This window comes from Schistocerca serialis, chromosome 2, assembly GCF_023864345.2.
Source record: "Schistocerca serialis cubense isolate TAMUIC-IGC-003099 chromosome 2, iqSchSeri2.2, whole genome shotgun sequence".
Classification (NCBI taxonomy): Eukaryota; Metazoa; Arthropoda; class Insecta; order Orthoptera; family Acrididae; genus Schistocerca; species Schistocerca serialis.
The window spans coordinates 817,807,175-817,826,561 of NC_064639.1; the positions used below are offsets into that span (position 1 = coordinate 817,807,175).

General features: G+C 38.0%; 1 protein-coding gene across 1 annotated transcript in view; it reads left to right on the top strand.

Moving 5' to 3' along the window:
• The window catches only part of LOC126458062 (cryptochrome-1), a 75,229-nt gene that overhangs the window by 35,894 nt on the left and 19,948 nt on the right, over nt 1-19,387 (top strand). Inside the window, exons 5-9 of the mRNA XM_050094862.1 lie at nt 2,792-2,920; nt 2,998-3,177; nt 3,298-3,438; nt 3,633-3,784; nt 6,975-7,162. Of these exons, the coding sequence (XP_049950819.1) occupies nt 2,792-2,920; nt 2,998-3,177; nt 3,298-3,438; nt 3,633-3,784; nt 6,975-7,162 (790 nt within the window). The remainder of the gene's footprint in view (nt 1-2,791; nt 2,921-2,997; nt 3,178-3,297; nt 3,439-3,632; nt 3,785-6,974; nt 7,163-19,387) is intronic.

Below are 19,387 nucleotides of genomic sequence, written 5' to 3' on the forward strand. Positions count from 1 at the left end.
ACATAATAGTAAGCCTTAGTTTATCAATAAATTAGATCATCTTTACAACTATTCTGAAATTCTTCTACACTGTAGAAAGTATTTTTCTTCATCCACACTTTGGTTTTAGTTTTGAAAATATCCATTGAAACCAATTGAGCCTGTACGGGTAAAGTGTTGAATAATTTTATGCCTATGTATTCATAGCTAGATTGGGTTTTCTTAAGCCTGGTTGTGGGTATATCAATCATATTTGTTTGTTGAGTATTGTGTTGATGAACCGATTTCCTTATAGTGTAGTGGTTTAAGTTTTCTTTTATGTTTAATAGGCAACAATATAGGTAAAGAGATGGGACTGTGAGAATTTTTAAGTCTCTAAAATAAGGTCTACATGAGGTCTTGTTGTCAGTGATTCCGTACAAACGTCTAATTGCTTTCTTCTGCCAAGTGAAAATTTTTTTGGCTCCTGGAGAGTTACCCCATAAAAGAATGCCACATTGTAGATGGCAATGAAAGAAGGCATAGTATGACTGAAGCAATAAATCTTGTGTAACACATGTGTGTAGTTTGGCTAGTAGGTAGATAACTCGTGATAGCTTTCGACATACATAATCTGTATGTGTGTCCCAGGTTAATTTTGAGTCAATGTGTATTCCTAGTAGTTTAACAGATGATAACTCCATGTTACTGTTTGATAAACTGAAGATTATCTTGACAGTCTTTTCATGGTTCATAGATAAGTCATTAGCTTTAAACCAGATATTAGATATTTTGAGACACTCTTCACTTTCCTCCTTCAATATGTTTATATCCTTTCCAGAATTAGCTAATGTTGTGTCATCAGCATAGAGGATAGATTTACAGGGTAAGTTGTTCGGAAAGTCATTTACAAACAATATAAATAGTAGAGGGCCAAGCACTGAGCCCTGAGGAACACCTCGTTTTATACTTAAAGTCTGTGACTGTTGGTCATTATGCTTTACTATTTGTTTTCTATTGCTGAGGTATGATTCAATTAGTGAGAGTTCCAGGTGTTTGATTCCATAGCAACACAGTTTATCTAATAATAATTTGTGGTTAACTGAGTCGAAAGCCTTACTCAAGTCAATTAGAATGGCTTCAGCAGATAATTCTGACTTGAATGCACTTAGTACAAAAGAGAGAAGGTTTTCAACTGCTTTGACTGTTGATAAGTTTGACCTGAATCCATACTGAGAATCATTTAATATATTATTGTCTGATAGGTGTATGCATATTTGCTGCATTATGCAATGTTCTATTATTTTTGAAAGAATAGGCACAAGTGAAATTGGTCTATAATTATTGATACAGGACTTGTCACCCTTTTTGTATAATGGTATGACAACTGTTTTTTTGAGACATTCTGGAAAGTGTCCACTCGAGAGCATCCAGTTTATCAGTATGCAAAGGGGGTATGTTATGAGATCTACAACTTTTTTAATTACATAGTTTGACAGGCCATACACATCTTCAGATCTAGAGTATCCTAATTTAGAGGTTGCTTTAATTATATAAGTTACTTGTACTTCTCTCCATTTACAAGCTGACACTATGTTTGTAATGTTTTGTTGAAAATTTCTGCCAGATATGGGGTGAGAAATAGGTGTATGTGTTGAATTGGAATTCTGGTTGCTATGGGTTGGAAGGCTAAGATTGGCAGAGTTGACAAAAAAGTGATTGAAATCATCAGCAGTGACGTTAGCAGCATTTGTGTTGTCTTTGTAGTTTATATCCATACCTAGCTCTGCTTTTATTACTTTCCATGCAGCCTTACATTTATTGTGTGATTTTTTAATGAAATCACCATTTGCCTTACACTTGGCTATTTTAATTTCAGATCTATATTTTCTTTTCAGGTTTTTGTAAGTTTCTTTATCTACTGCTCCCTTTTTGACCTTATCGTGACAAGTAATTACCAATGGTCTCAGTTTTTGTAATTGGGGTGAAAACCACTCCTGTAAAGTTGAGTGGCTAGGTTTCCTAACATTTTTGTTTTTTTGTTTTTTAACCAGTGGACAGCATGTGTGGAAGATTTCAGAAATGATTTTGAGGAATGTGCTGAAGGCTTCATCAACATTTCTGGAGGAATGTATAACAGTATTCCAATCTATAGACTTAAGTTCTTCTCTATACTTGCTAATATTTGTATCTGCAGATAGTCTTTTACCCCTGGCAGTGGCTCTGAGGGAGAAGACACAGGTGGTGCTTACTCTTTAGTGCATTTGTGTAAAATGCTGATACAGGATGAGGCTTGATGGGAGATGTGGAGATATTTGAGTTGCCATGGGACTGAATGGTCCACTGGGGGCAGAGAAGCAGGTGGCTGCTGAAAGGGATAGTGGTGATGAAGTTGGTTTAAGTGGTACAGCAGAAGTCCGTAGTCAGAGCCCACAATACACAAACTCAAACAGTGGCAGGTGGAGATCATTGTGCGGATCCAGGTTAGATGTGGCACAAACTGACGGGCACAATTAGGAACATAGCGTAGTTTAGACAATACCATCAGCACTGGTCTGGAGTATGTTTCAAGCAATTATTACATTAGGAGACTCTCAAACAGCACAAGTTTTTTGTTATAAAATCATCTAATATTCATGTGTTATATCTGGCATTATTCCTGAATTTGACCATAACTGTAAGCTGTATTGCTGCCTTATGTTGTAGAGATGGCTCCTTGAACCAAAATCCGTTTTGACAGAGATCCTATAAATTAACTGACTTGAAATGTTATAGCAAGCAAAATCTCTGTTTTTTTAATATATAAACTATAGTTTCATTTTTCATTATTTAGGAGTGGGTATGCAAGTTTGAAAAGCCAAACACCTCTCCCAATAGCTTGGAACCCAGCACAACCGTTCTTAGCCCATATTTGAAATTTGGTTGCCTTTCTGCACGGACATTTTATTACAAGTTAAAAGAGGTAAGAGAAATTGCTCATAGAATAATTTTAATAAAAATACATGTAAATAATTATGTGAATACTAGCACTGTTACTAGGTTATTGGTACATGTCCACACACGAAACCTCCTGTGTCACTGTTGGGACAACTTTTATGGCGAGAATTTTACTATGTTGTGGCTGCAGAGACTCCAAATTTTGACAAAATGGTTGGAAATCCTATATGTTGTCAAGTACCATGGAATAAAAATGAAGAACATCTTGCAGCATGGGCAGAGGTTTGCACCTGTAATTGGAATAATAATTTATGAATACCAGTTTTAAATGCTGAATATTGTAAAGCATTAATTATTTCATTCTTAAATTACTTGTCATTAAAAATATTATTTATTCACTAGGGTAGAACAGGATACCCGTTCATTGATGCAATAATGATTCAGTTACGCACTGAAGGGTGGATTCATCACCTAAGTCGTCATGCTGTAGCATGTTTCCTAACACGCGGAGACCTTTGGATTTCATGGGAAGATGGACAGAAGGTATGTTTTACATGTTTATTTTTATTTTTTTCTACATGGTTAAAATTTATTAATGCAAAGCATTTATGATGTGTTCTTAAATGAATTGTCATAAAATAATTATTATTATTATATTACTAGGTTAGAACAGGGTGTCCAATTAATGTGGTTATGTTTCAATGTTTTCATTAACATTGTCTCGTATATGTTTTAAGGTGTTTGAAGAATTACTTTTGGATGCTGACTGGGCACTAAATGCTGGTAACTGGATGTGGTTATCAGCTTCTGCATTTTTTCATCAGTTCTTCAGGGTTTATAGCCCTGTTGCATTTGGCAAGAAAACTGACAAACTTGGAGAATACATAAAGTAACTTTTATTTTAATTTATTGAATTTCATCATAATAAATGTAAAGCAAAGTTACAATGAAATGATTTGAGAGATTACTGTGAGGGCTGGGGAAAGTTTTGCTTAACACCTGTGAAGGTACTGGAGCAACTTGGGCAGTGCCAACAGAACCATGAAAATTATAAATTAATTTTTTTTATTGTTTAAATCTCAGTGGATGTCTGAAGCATTTCATATGTCAGATGAAGGGTTAGACACAAGTGGCAAAAATTTAAAATCATATTAGTGCATCTAGTTAATATCTGTAAATAATACTGTACCTCATCAGGTCAGACAAACATAGAAATGAAAAGAGTTGAATATCCGGTTTTCAGAATTAAAAACAAATCTCTTTAACCTGGATACAGAGCTGGGAAAAATAAAGGGAAGAATATATGCAGAGGAGTGAAGGAAAGCAAAAGTAACTCCAAACATTGAGATACAAGAGTGACTTGTTTTACTTCAGAGCAGACACAGTGGTCATGTGTGTGTGAGTTGCATTTTTGTGTGTGCGTGTGTGTGTATTGCCTAATTTGGAAGGAGGTCTTTTGGCCAAAAGCTTATTTGTTTGACAGTCTTTTTTGTTGTGCCAACCTGTAATTCAGCACTTCCGCTATATGGTGAGTAGGAATCCATCCTTCTCATAATACTCTCACTATTCCAGCCTGGATTTCCATAGTTAAGTATTGTAACATTTACTCTTTGCTTTAATTTTGAGCATAAATTTTGCAGTAAACTACAAAATTCCTGACCAAAATTACAAAATACATAATTGAAGAATGTAATTGATAAAAAAATATTTATACTGCTAGTGAATTAAAATAAATATCAGTTCAGCTTTCCAATAATACTATCCAAACACTGAATTGATATATGAATAATGTTGATTCAGAAAAATGCATAGACTTTTTGGATGTGTTGCAGGCTAATGTTTCCTACTAACAGTCCATTAAAATTATTTGACTTTTAAAAAATGCCGTGTATGGTTGTTTCCTAATATTTATTGGTACAAAATTAAGAATCTGTTTGTTTTATAAAGATAACCCTCCTCATTATTCAAAGCAGATGTTGTGAGATTCTTGCTCAGTTTCATAAGTTTGCATTCTTTATTGGCACATCAGATAGCAGAGGGATAATGAAGTGAGGTAGGGGTAGACTGCTAAGAAAATAGGGGAATTCGTAACAAAAAAGGAGTGTAAACAAATTAAAGTAACCTTAAAAAGGCAGAATGGGATGTGTAACAAGATATGTGGAGAAATATGAGGAGATTAAGCATGAGAAGAGGCAATTGAATATGCTAATGACAGAACTAGTGTTGGAAGGAACATCGGATATATTAACCACTTTTATCTTTAATCTATTTTCATAGTTGGCTTCTCATTGTATTGTGTATTAGGGTTTCTCCCCATTCCATTTCCTTTCAAGAGTGGGAAGAATCATTGCTTAAAGTAATAAGGAATTGAGAACAGTAGGGCCATATGAATGCACAATGGAAATGTGCCCGTCAGGTAGACCATTCGCCTGGTGCAAGTCTTTCGAGTTGACGCCACTTCGTTGACTTGTGTGTTGATGGGGATGAAATGATGATGATAAGGACAACACAACACCCAGTCCCTGAGTGGAGAAAATCTCCGACCCAGCTGGGAATCGAACCCGGGCCATTAGGTAATGACATTCCGTTGCATTGACCACTCGGCTACCAGGGGCAGACAATGCACAATGATATTACATGGCAACATAATACACATTTGGGAGAAGCAGGAATGATTTTAGGATACTGTTCATCATTTCACGACATTAAAAAAAGGCATCTAAATCTTGGAAGAGGATGGGGCTTATTTTACTCTATCCTGACATGGTATTCATTATAAAGTAAATTCTTTCTCATGACGGGTTAATAGGTTTGTGACTAGTATTAGGAAAATAGAAAGAAATGGCATGTGCAATTACTTTGTAGGCCAGGATGTCCAAAAGTTAGCGTTTTTGCATTAGCAGTGAAAATGAGCACAGGGTTGAATGTAATGTTTGAAAAAGTGGTAGAAGCAACAGAGGGAAAATGTATTTTTTGTGTGGTGATTCATATATTGTTCCCATTTGGTAATTTATCTTGCTTTAGTTGTAGTTTCATACTGAACATAATTTTTCTATCAGAAAAAAACCAAAAGTCTCTCAAACAAAATATGTAAGCAGCTTGTCTTCTCTGCTACCCCTTACATGTTTATGCATATATATTTTATAACATCTAGTTTTTTAATAATGATGCCTTATGAATCTAGAAGTTTAATCTTAGCCATTTCGTCTTGGCACTGTCCAATTTGCCATTGTTCATGCAGCTTGTAAATACCTGATTTGTATTACTTGAGTATGACACACTGCTTTTTGTATAATTTTCCTTATGTAAGAGGAAACAGTGTGAAATATAAATTGTTACAACAGAAAAAAACTGTCACAGTACTGAATATTGAAACTAGTTTATTAAAACTGTAGTTATGTGCTCTTTAACCAACAAATGATAATACTGAATGTTGAAAAATACGTGAATGTTTGATTCGAAACTACAGACCATGTAAGATTTTAAATATTAAATAATGTAGGAAATACAGATTACTACTTAATGTGAAGTAGACACATCAAGTTGCAGACAAGCATAATTAAAAGACACTCATATAAACCTTTCGGGCACACCTCACGCACACACCCAACTCCAGCATCTCAGGCCAAAAAGCTGGAGTTGGCGTTCATGTGTGCGTGAGGTGTGCTTGCTGTGTGTGTGTGAATGGTGTGTGTGTGTGTCTCTCTATTACTGACGAAAACTGTGGCCAAAAGCTTTATGCGAGTGTCTTTTAATTGTGCCTGTTTGCAACTTGACATGTCTTCTTTACAGTAAGTTGCAATCTGTCTTTGCCTATATTGTTGATATTCCTACCTAGATTTACATTGTTTTTTTAAATATTAAATAAAATATTTATGGTCACCATTTAGGCATTTTAGACTTCTGTGCCATATTTTATATGTATTTTTCTTATGGTACCTGATAGTTACTGAGGTAAAGTTTTGTTGGCTTGACATCCTACAAAGTGTATAATTTATCAGTAATTTATGCAAATTAAGTGCTGTATTACTGGAGTCTGTCACTGAATACGAATTTTTAAGTAAATCTGTATCTTGCAGGAAATATGTCCCAGTTTTGCGTAAATACCCTCCAGAATATATATATGAACCATGGAAAGCACCACTCTCTGTGCAGAAACAAGCTGGTTGTGTTGTTGGAGAAGATTATCCGAAAAGAATTGTGATACATGAAGATGTTTACAAAATTAACATAAGCAAAATGTCTGAGGCATACAAAAGGTGGAAAGGTGGGTGAACTTAGTGTAGTGAATACATTTTTATCACCATCATCCTTGTCATTATTATCATTAAGAGTGCTTGCAAAAGAGATAAGAATGTCATTACCTGTTAAGAAAATTACTATGAGAGAGAAGACTTGCTCGGCTGTTATTATGTGGAAACTTATAAACCAATCCTATAGTTTACCAGAATATTTAGGTTTGGGGAGGAAAGTTCTTGTTAACACTTATGTTCATATTAAACAGATGTTAATGTTTCAGTTAGTACTAGCCAAATACAGTTTTTCATACAGTCACCCAAACTAGTCTGCAGTGGTTAGTTCTGTCTGTTAATATTGAACTTGATGCTTTCTGCATCCCTGAAAGGCCTCCTTCTTGATGTAATTTAAAGAACATGATGTTGAATGAGTAAACATTGATCATGGGATACAAGGAAATATTTTTGAATATTTTTTTTTTTTTTTCTTGTGGACCAAATACTTTAGCACTCCAATAACTGTTTCATATAAAAACATTTAAAAATATGTCAACCATTATTTGAAACTCCTTGTTATCTTTCATTGCCTTTGTGTGACAGATCTCAAAAATCTGTTCAGTTTTCATGGCAAGAATTTAACTCTTTGGGTAGGAAATGTAAATATAAATGACCCACTTGGTAAAATAAAGCCTTCATCAGTAGTGGTAGAGTGTTGTGTATATTATCAATTCCATTATCACTGTTTTGTTTGTTTCTATGTATTTTGTTAGCACTGCTTTACATAGTAAGAAACACCTTAAAGCATACATATGGAATTCCAGACTTGTTTTTCATTTAAAGTGATAAATTTAAGTTCTTACTGAATCTGTACTAATAGTCCTTGAAAAGCAAGCACTGATTAGATCTATGTTAAGATACTGAAGAATCTATACCTTAATATGATCACTTCCACTATAAATCACGAGGATAGTGGAAAATTAGAATACTATGATAAATCAATCAAGAAAAGACCACATCACCAATACTGTTCTCATCAGTCCTAGATGAAGTTTTCAGATTTGTTAACTGGGAAAATAAAGGAGGATATGTTGATGGAACATACTGAACCCATTTTGTTGATAACAATGAACTGTAACCTCTAGTGCACATAAACTTTACAATTAATGAAAGAATTTACTTTGTTAAGGTTTAAAGTAAGCCTGAAAATCATTTATAATAAGAGTGAAAGAATGTATAATTTACATCTAAAGGTACATAGATACTCCGCAAGCCACAATAAGACGTGTTGCGGAGGGTACCCTGTACCACTATAAGTCATTTCCTTTCCTGTTCCACTAGCAATTAGAGTGAGGGAAAAATGACTGTCTGTATGTCTCCGTATGAGCCCTAATTTCTCGAGCCTTGTCTTCATGGTCCTTACCCACAGTGTATGGTGGCGGCAGTCAGCTTCAAATTTTTCTCCATAAAATTCCTTGAAAACAACATTGCCTTCCCTCCAGGGATTCCTATTTGAGTTCCCGAAGCATCTCCATAACACTTATGTGTTGTTTGAACCTACCAGTAACAAATCTAGTAGCCCACCTCTGAGTTGTTTTGATGTACTCCCTTAATCCGACCTTGTACGGATCTCAAATACTGAAGCAGTATTTGAGAATAGATCTCACTAGTCTCCTGTATGCAGTCTCCTTTACAGATGAACCATACTTTACTAAAATTCTCCCAATAAACTGCAGTCGACCAATCGCCTTCCCTACCACAGTCCTCACATGCTCGTTCCATTTCATGCCGCTTTGCAATGTAACACCCAGATATTTAAACGATGTGACTGTGTCAAGCTGGCAGTGTTAATGCTCTATCTAAACATTATGGCTTTGTTTTTCTTATTCATCTGTATTAACTTACTTTTTTTCTCATTTAGAGCTAGCTGCCATTCATAATCAACTAGAAATTTTGTCTAAGTCATCTTGTATCTTGCTACAGTCACTCAACTTTGACACATTATCATATGCCACAGCATCATTAGCAAACAGCCACAGATTGCTGCCCACATATCTGCCAAATCATTTATTTATATAGAGAACAACAGCAGTCTTTTCACACTTCCCTGGGGCACTCCTGACGATACCCTTGCCTCTGGTGAACACTTGCCATTGAGGACAGCATACTAGGTCCCATAACTTAAAAAGTCTCTGAGCCACGCACATATCTGTGAACCTATTCCATAGGCTCTTATCTTCATTAACAGCCTGCAATGGAGCACTGTGATCATACTTCATTGGGCACTCCAGATGATACTTTGCCTCTGATGAACACTCGCCATCAAGGACAACATACTGGGCTCAATAACTTAAAAAGTCTTTGAGCCACTCACATATCTGTGGACCTATTCATTATGCTGGTATCATCATTAACAGTCTGCAGTGGGGCACTGTGTCAAATGCTGTCTGGAAATCTAGAAATATGGAATTTGCCTGATGCCCTTTATTCATAGTTTGCAGTATATCATGTGAGAAAAGGGCAAGTTGAGTTTCACACGAATGATGCTTTCTGCAACCATACCGATTCGTGGACATAATATTCTTGGTCTCAAGAAAAATTAATATATTCAAACTGTGGATATATTCAAGGATTCTGCAGCAAACCAAAGTTAGGGATATTGGTCTGCAATTTTGCAGGTTCGTTCTTTTACCCTTCTTATATAAAGAGTCACCTGCACTTTTTTCAAGTCGCTTGGGTGAGAGATTCATGCTAAATGCAAGTTAGGCAAAGGTGCCAATGCCGCACAGTATTTCTTGTGAAACCGAATTGGGATTCCATCTGGACATGGTTATTTATTTGCTTTCAAATTTTTCAGTTGTTTCTCTACACCAGGGATGCTCATTACTATGTCATCCATATGGGAGCCAGTATGATGGTCAAATGACGGTATGTGTGTACAATTCTCCTGCACGAATGATTTCTTGAATGCAAAATTAATAAACACGTTGAAAAGAAAACTGTAGAAATTAACAATTTATATACAAGCAGATGAAAACAATTGGATGGACGGGAAAATAAATAAGGGGAAAAGAAATGGACATGAGTGCTTTTGTGAAATCAACTACAGTTTTCAAAATGAAGATTTTGATGTGTCTGGAATAGAAAGTTTAAAAGCCAGCATGTATTAACAGTTTTGATTTATGTAAGTTGACTCACTTTTGTGAGAATCAGAGTTCAAATTATCACCCACCTACTATGTTATAGATATTGCATGGTTCCCTAAATTATTTGAGAGGAATATTGGTCTTGTTTCAGCAAGAGCATGGGCAATTATTTCACCTGTCCTTTGGGTTACTGCTCTGCTTCTTATTATCTTGGTAATAGCCTAGTAAAATGTCAAACTCAACCCTCTTCCTTTCATTCCTCTTTGTAAAGGCTGGAAAACCTCTCATAACCACGTCTCATAATATGTAAGATAAAAAGGAGTGTCAACAACATTATTGAGGAGACGTGGAGTCGCAGAGAGGCACAATGAAAAGACTGCTATAAATTTAAGTTTTTGACCGAAAAACCTTCTTCTGAAGTAGAAAACACGCACAAATTCACACAAGCAGAATTAATGCACACATGACCACTGTCTCTGGGCACTTGACTGAAGTTCAGATGCTTCTGGTGTGAGTGGTGGGGATAAAGAGGAAGTGTGGGTCAGGGAGGGATATCAAAGTAGATGTGGGGGAAGGTGTAGTGCTGCTTGTGGGAGAGTGTGGGGACTTGGCAAGGATAGGGTTGGGCTGTAGTCAGTTGATTTGGGGGGTATTAAGGAATTTCTTTCATTTTGTCAGTGTCTTTATTCAACTTGTAAATTTTTCAGGCCCTATGCATTCCTCTGAAGTAACACAAAATATTGTTTCAAAATTTTGATAAGTCCTCAGGAACTCTTTACTCTATGTTCCCTTCTAATATACATAAACAGGCAAAGTTCCTTCTGCTTGCCTTTGTTGAATGATCTGTACTTTTCTTTTGTCACATGTGCCTGTTTTCCTGTACCAGCTTTCATGTAAATGTATAAATCTTCTAACTTCTGTCTTGTAAATGTCTTGCTCTCCTGGCAGCACAGCAATCAGAATTTTGTTTTCCTCATCTTTAATGGGAGAAATACCAATAATCTTAAAATTCTGGCAGAAAAATGTATAGTGAGGTATAGTAAAGTTGTATAGCATTGTTGACTATGATACCTTGATGGGCAGCACCAAGGGGGCCACCAAGCTTTAATGTACCCATCTGACAGGTAGTGAGGTAGCACATTCAGTGTACATTTGTTAGGTCACTCTGATAGTTGTAATATGTAATCAAAAGTCTCCCCAAAGAAAATTGACTGCTCCCAACATATTTTTCAAACCACATTGGCAGTGTTGTACAAGAATGCTCTGGAGTCAGATGCAGCTGTTTTCAATACCTTTGAACTATTCATAGGGATGGTGTCCTTTTCATTCCAAAGAGAAATAAATCACAAGGAAACAGATATGAGTTACTAATTGGCTGCAGAAGTGCCTGGATTTAAGAATTTTCAATATATGCTCATAGTTCGTTCATCCTGATTGCAGACACATTGTTATGATATAAGATACCTGGTGAGATAATCTTTGTCTACAACTACTAAATTTTCTTAAAAAAACATAGAAAAGAATGTTTCAGCACGTCAGTCATTGACCATTGTTGTACCTTTCCAAATCTAACTGTGGCAGTGTGTGTGCGTGAACAGATGGAAGTGCACACACTATTCCAATTCATATTTCTTATTCTCTTTACTTTTGATGGACTAGTAATAATGAGTACAATTAAGGAACCTGATTTTAAGTCTGTGTGGTCCCCCCCCCCCCCCCCCCCCCCATGTGCTGGTGAGTAGATGGAACAAGACACGTACTGATTTCACAACTTCATTAAACATGAATGATCATACAGTATAATACATGTGCTTTTGCACAGACAGTCCAAAATGAAAAAGCAAAGACCAAGAATAAAACAAAAGACATTACATAAATATAATGTTCATAGAGCTCGATTTTACCTGCTCATATTGGCCTCTACAGGTCTATATCACCTCAGAGCACACACACTCTCCAGTGTGGGACACAGAAAGATACTCTTGTTGGAAAGATAGGCTACAGGGAGGTATGCCATTCAACAATGGTGATGGTGGTGAGGCGCTGTATTCCTCATAGGAGGAAAAGTAGCTGGCATGAAGGCTCATGTTGGTTGAAATAGAGGTAGATGTAGAATCTTCCAGTAATTGTGGTAGGTTATCCTCATCTTCCTGTTCCCACAGCATCAAAACTGGCTTGAGGTGTTGGACAGAGACAGTTGCTCATTTGCTATTAAGCAAGATAGGGAATGTTTGGTCTCCACACTGTAGCATCTCGTGAGGGCATAGCTGCTCGTGTGGTATCATTGCAGAGCATTGCATCGCTACCTTTACTCCACCATGCTGGTGGCCTTGTTACATAAGGTGGCCATGTGGTCCCTGCACCAGCAGTACGCACTCAACGACGCTGTATTCACTATGGCCCAGGGCGATGCCTGGCTGCGTCATGGAAGTCGATGGCCACCACAATGAGACACCCTTCTTGTGACGGTGGATGATGGCTGGTGTGCATGGAGTGTGACCATCTGCCTGCTCTGCCGTGGCCTCGGACTGGTGACTTCTGCTGATGTGTTCATGTGACATCCTAATATGACACTACCCCATCATTTTGGCAGGGCTGCAAGACTAGAATAATTGTATTATAAAAATGTCCAGCACATATGGTTAACAGTGGTGCATTTATGGTGCATATGTGCCTCTATCAGTGATGTATTCTAAAACACATTGCCACAGTCATTGTTGGTATCTGCCTTGCCCCTTTCTGCATTAGACTGCACCACGTTGCTCATGCATGCAGTATTATGCCAAGATATGATCGCTATGGTACATTACACATACCTTCCCCTCTATGTACAAGACCCTGTCCCTTGGCTCAAACTTAAAACCAGTTTCATATTAAACTACATGATCTTAGAGATTGGCAGCTTGCCCACATAGGTTAGGCAATGCATCCAGTTGTACTTACTATGCTGCTTTCCATATGAATCTATTTATCACAACTGTTTTGCACTTCTAGCAATTTGATCTTCACGGCTTGTCAGACTGCTTCCTTTCCTCTTCACCGTTTACATTTTTTCTTCATTCACACGTAGGGTTTTATTATCATTGTCTCTTCTGCTCTAGGATACAGTTTATTGGAAACTGGACTAGTGGTAGTTTATGCTGACAGTTGGTTCTCCTCCTCAAAAGAATAGAAGCTGCACACAGCAGAATTAAAGCCACTGTGGCATTGAGGCACTTCATATCGCCATCACATGTTGTCCTTCTCTGAACTGCTCAGCTGAAATGTGCCCTTCATTGCTGGCAATGACTTGAACTGGGGAATGTATTAGGTTGAGTTCTTATGTTTGATTTGTTGTTGTGGTGGTGGTGGTGGTGTTCAGTTCAGATGCTGGTTTGATGCAGCTCTCCATGCTACTCTATCCTGTGCAAGCTGCTTCATCTCCCAGTACCTACTGCAGCCTACATACATCCTTCTGAATCTGATTAGTGTATTCATCTTTTGGTCTCCCTCTACGATTTTTACCCTCCATGCTGCCTTCCAGTACTAACTTGGTGATCCCTTGATGTCCCAGAACATGTCAAACCAACTGATCCCTTCTTCTAGTCAAGTTGTGCCACAAATTCCTCTTCTCCCCAGTTCTATTCAGTACCTCCTTATTAGTTACGTGATCTACCCATCTAACCTTCAGCATTTTTCTGTAGCAGCACATTTCGAAAGCTTCTATTCTCTTCTTGTCCAAACTATTGTCTATGTTTCACTTCCATACATGGCTACACTCCACACAAGTACTTTCAGAAAAGACTTCCTAACACTTAAATCTATACTCGAAGTTAACAAATTTCTCTTCTTCGGAAACGCTTTCCTCGCCATTGCCAGTCTGCATTTCATATCCTCTGTACTTTGACCATCACCAGCTATTTTGTTCCCCAAATACCAAAACTCATCTACTTCTTTAAGTGTCTCATTTCCTAATCTAATTCCCTCAGCATCACTTGATTTAATTTGACTACATTCCATTATCCTCATTTTGCTTTTGTTGATGTTCATCTTATATCCTCCTTTGAGACATTGTCTATTCCATTCAGCTGCTCTTTCAAGTCCTTTGCTGTATCTGACAAAATTACAGTGTCACTGGCAAACCTCAAAGTTCTTATTTCTTCTCCCTGGACTTTAATTCCTATTCCAAATTTTTCTTTTGCTTCCTTTACTGCTAGCTCTATATATAGATTGAATAACATCGGGGATAGACTACAACCCTGTCTCACTCCCTTTACAACCACTGCTTCCCTTTCATGCCCCTAAACTCCTGTTACTGCTATCTGGTTTCTGTATAGTGATATATGCCTCTACATCCTTACATTTGTCCTCTAGCCATCCCAGCTTAGCCATTTTGCATTTCCTGTTGATCTGATTTTTTAGAGTTTTGTCTTACCATTATTATATAATCTGTCTAAACCTTCCAGTGTATCCAGGCTTCTTCCATGTGTACAACCTTCTTTCATTACTCTTAAACCAAGTGTTAGCAGTTATTTAAGTTATGCTCTGTGTAAAATTCTACCAGGCGGCTTCCTCTTCCATTCCTTACCCCCATTCCATATTCATCTACTACTTTTCATTCTCTTCCTTTTCCTACTATTGAATTCCAGTCCCCCAAGACTATTAAATTTTCATCTTCCTTCACTACCTGAATAATTTCTTTTATCTCACCATATATTTGGTTGATGTTACAAGGGCCAGATCAGTCAATCATCCAGACTATTGCCCCTGCAACTACTGAAAATGCTGTTGCCCCTCTTCGGGAACCACACGTTTGTCTGGCCTCTGAATAAATATCCCTCCGTTGTGGTTACACGTATGGTACAGCTATCTGTATCACTGAAGCAAGCAAGCTTCACCACCAACAGCAAGGTCCATGGTTCATGGGGTGGATGTTTGATTTAGGAATGTTGTATTCAATGCTGGCAATAATTCCAAAGTTACATCTAGCCAATACAACTGTGGCTGTGAGATGTTCACTTGTATGATTTCCATAATCGTGGGTGGAATGTGGTAGGTTGGCCATGTTACGTCACGTGTAGTCCCATTGATCAATAACACATTTCATTTAATTTCAATCTGTCTGGCCTCCATGAACTTCTCATGCTTATACCAACTCCCACTGTTACCATGTCATCATAAGTGGGTGTAAATCCAGTGAAAACCTGCTTGTGGAAATGCAGTCTGGGTTCTGCAATATCCCCAGACAGTCTAGCTCCTTCTGTCTGGCTAAGAACAACTGTACTGCACATGTGCTTTGGGTGGCTTGTAGTATCCTGGTTGGACACACCATGACTGCCCCCCTTCGACAATGTTGAAACTCCTCCTCCATCATTACTGCATACCTGCTACTATCTTCCAAAATTAATAATACCGCTTGGATCCTCAACTGCTCAAATTTCCCAAGAACTTCCCATTTCACTGGGTATGTGTGAATGGCATAAAACTTAAATGGTGTGTGTTTCCTTGTTTCTGGGAATCGAATTAGAATGTGCAATTGTGCTTCATCAGTTTCCACTTCTACTGATGCTATGTGGTAGCAGAAGGATATGTTTTGTCTACTGAGTTCCATAATCAGGCTTAACTCAGCCGATTGCTCATGCTGTGCTCCCTGTAACCACAACAGGTACTGTTCAGATGACAAAGATTAGCACTCAGTTGTCCGTGCTATGCATGATATATGGCTTCTTGCAAGTTTGACACTACCACTCGTGCATGCCCCCATATGTTACCCACTAATGCTTGTAACAGCCTTGTCACTACAATTCCCTTGTCCCATACTTTTACCCACGCTTGCAGCACTCCCAAATTCTGATACATCACATCCTCCAATGCTTTAGCATAATCTATTACTCTACAAGTTAATTTCCAGAACAACCATGTGTTATTAAGCACTTCACTTATCTGTGTAGCATGCCTTTCTTCTGCTGACCTATTTCGCTCACCAAATTTTTGTAATTGTTTCCACACCTTTGTTTAATTCTCTATCACTCTTCTCTGGCATTCCTAACACTGTTTTCAAAATTTTACCCCCAGCATTCAACCATCCTCTCTTCTGCCATGTATGTGGCACAACTTCCACTACTTGTGTCATTTGTTCTTGTAGTTGCTTGTAGGATCTATGCAGTTCATCACCTCCTGTGCCACTTTCTTGTGTACCCCTATACTCTTCGCACTTTACCTAAGTCTGTTGAATGCTTCTACCAACCTCCTCAGTTCATTCAGCATTTCCCATGTATTAAAAACCACCTTCAGTGCCCACCGATTGCTGGTAGGTATCACATCCTCTTGCTTGAAGAACAGCACTCCTCCTTCCAGGTGATGATTCTCTACTGCCTGCACCTTGATCCAGGCGATAAAATGAAATAACTCACATTCTTTCCATTCTTGCCCTAGATGTATCACAACCTTAGGACCACCCTTCCCAGAAGGCTGCTGCCATTAGCAAGCCTATTCACATACAACAACTATAAGAGAAAAAATCACTACACTAATATAACTTCCCACCATGAACCATGGACCTTGCCATTGGTGGGGAGGCTTGCATGCCTCAGCAATACAGATAGCTGTACCACAGGTGCAACCACAACAGAATGGTATCTGTTGAGAGGCCAGACAAACGTGTGGTTCCTAAAAGGGGCTGCAGCCTTTCCAGTAGTTGCAGGGGCAACAGTCTGGATGATTGACTGATCTGGCCTTGTAACACCAACCAAAATGGCCTTGCTGAGCTGGTATTGCAAACAGCTGAAAGCTAGGGGACACTACAGCCATAATTCTTCCCTATGGCATCCAGCTCTACTGTATGGTTAAATGATGATGGCATCATGCTGGGTAAAATATTCTGGAGGTAAAATAGTCCCCCATTTGGATCTCCGGGCAGGGACTACTCAGGAGGACGTCGTTATCAGGAGAAACAAAACTGGCGTTCTACGGACTGGAGCGTGGAATGTCGGATCCCTTAATCGGACAAGTAGGTTAGAAAATTTAAAAAGGGAAATGGATAGATTAGTGTTAGATATAGTGGGAATTAGTGAAGTTCAGTGAAAGGAGGAACAGGACTTCTGGTCAGATGAATGCAGGATTATAAATACAAAATCAAATAGGAGTAATGCAGGAGTAGGTTTCATAAAGAGTAAAAAAAATAGGAGTGCAGATAAGATAGTATGAAAAGCATAGTGAACACATTTTTTTAGCCAAGATAGACGTGAAGCCCACACTCACCACAGTAGTACAAGTTTATACACCAACTATCTCTGCAGATGAAGAGGAGATTGAGGAAATGTATGATGAGATAAAGGAAATTATTCAGATGATTTAGGTAGCTGAAAATTTAATAGTCAAGGGGGCTGGAATTCCAAAAGGAACAGTAGTGGGGGGAATATGGACTGGGGGAAAGGAATGAAAGAGGAGGTTGCCTGGTGGAATTTTGCACAGAGCATAATTTAATCATAGCTAACACTTGGTTTAAAACATGTGAGAGAAGGTTACATACGTGGAAGAGACCTGGAGACACCAGAAGCTTTCAGATTGATTATATAATGGTAAGACAGAGATTTAGGTACCAGATTTTAAATTGTAAGACATTTCCAGGGGCAGATGTGGACTCTGACCACAATTTATTGGTCATGAACTGCAGATTAAAACTGAAGGAACTGCAAAAAGGCAGGAATTTAAAAGATGGGACCTGGATAAACTGAAAGAACCAGAGGTTTTTGGTGGTTTCAGAGGGAGCATTATGGAACAATTGACAAGAACAGGGGAAAGGACTCCAGCAGAAGAAGAATGGGCAGATTCGACAGATGAAATAGTGAAGGCAGCTGAGGATCGAGTAGGTAAAAAGATGAGGGCTGGTAGAAATCCTTGGATGATACAACAGATAGTGACTTTAATCAAAGGAAAGAGGAAAATATAAAAATGCAATAAACTAAGCAGGCGAAAAGGAATACAAACATCTAAAAAATGAGATTGACAGGAAGTGCAAAAGGGCTAAGCATGTATGACTACAAGGCAAATGTAAGGATGTAGAAGCATATATCACTTGGGGTAAAATAGATACTGCTTACAGGAAAATTAAAGCGACCTTTGGAGAAAAGAGCACCACCTATATGAATATCAAGAGCTCAGATAGAAAACCAGTCCTAAGCAAAGAAGGGAAAGCAGCAAGGTGGAAGGAGTATATAGAGGGTTTATACAAGGGAGATGTCCTTGCAGGCAATACTGTGGAAACAGAAGAGGACGTAGAAGAAGACGAGAAGGGAGATATGATACTGCATGAAGAATTTGATAAATCACTGAAAGACTTAAGTTGAAACAAGGGCCTGGGAGTCAACAACATTCTGTTAGAGCTACTGATAGACTTGAGAGTGGTAGCCATGACAAAACTCTTTCATCTGGTGAGCAAGATGTATGAGACAGGTGAAATACCCTCAGACTTCAAAAAGAATATAATAATCCCAATTCCAAATAACACAGGTGCTGACAAGTGTGAAAATTACTGAACTATCAGTTTAATAAGTCACGGCTGCAAAATACTAACAAGAATCCTTTACAAAAGAAGGGAAAACCTGGTAGAAATTGACCTTGGGGGAATATCAGTTGGATTCTGGAAAAAATGTAGGAATATGCAAGGCAATACCGACCCTATGAGTTCTCATAGAAGATAGGTTAAGGAAAGGCAAACCTATGTTTATTGCATTTGTAGACTTAGAGAAAGCTTTTGACAATGTTGGCTAGAATACTCTGTTTTAAATTTTTAAGGTGGCAGGGGTAAAATACAGGGAGCGAAAGGCAATTTACAATTTGTACAGAAACCAGATGGCAGTTATAAGAGTCAAGGGTCACAAAAGGGAAGCAGTGGTTGAGAAGGGAGTGAGACAGGATTGTAGCCTATCCCCAATGTTATTCAATATGTATATTGAGCAAACAGTAAAGAAATTAAAAGAAAATTTTGTAGTAGGAATTAAAGTCCAGGGAGAAGAAATAAAGACCTTGAGGTTTTCCAATGACATTGTAATTCTCTCAGAGACAGCAGAGGACTTGGAAGAGAAGTTGAATGGTATAGACAGTATCTTGAAAGGAGGATATAAGATGAAAATC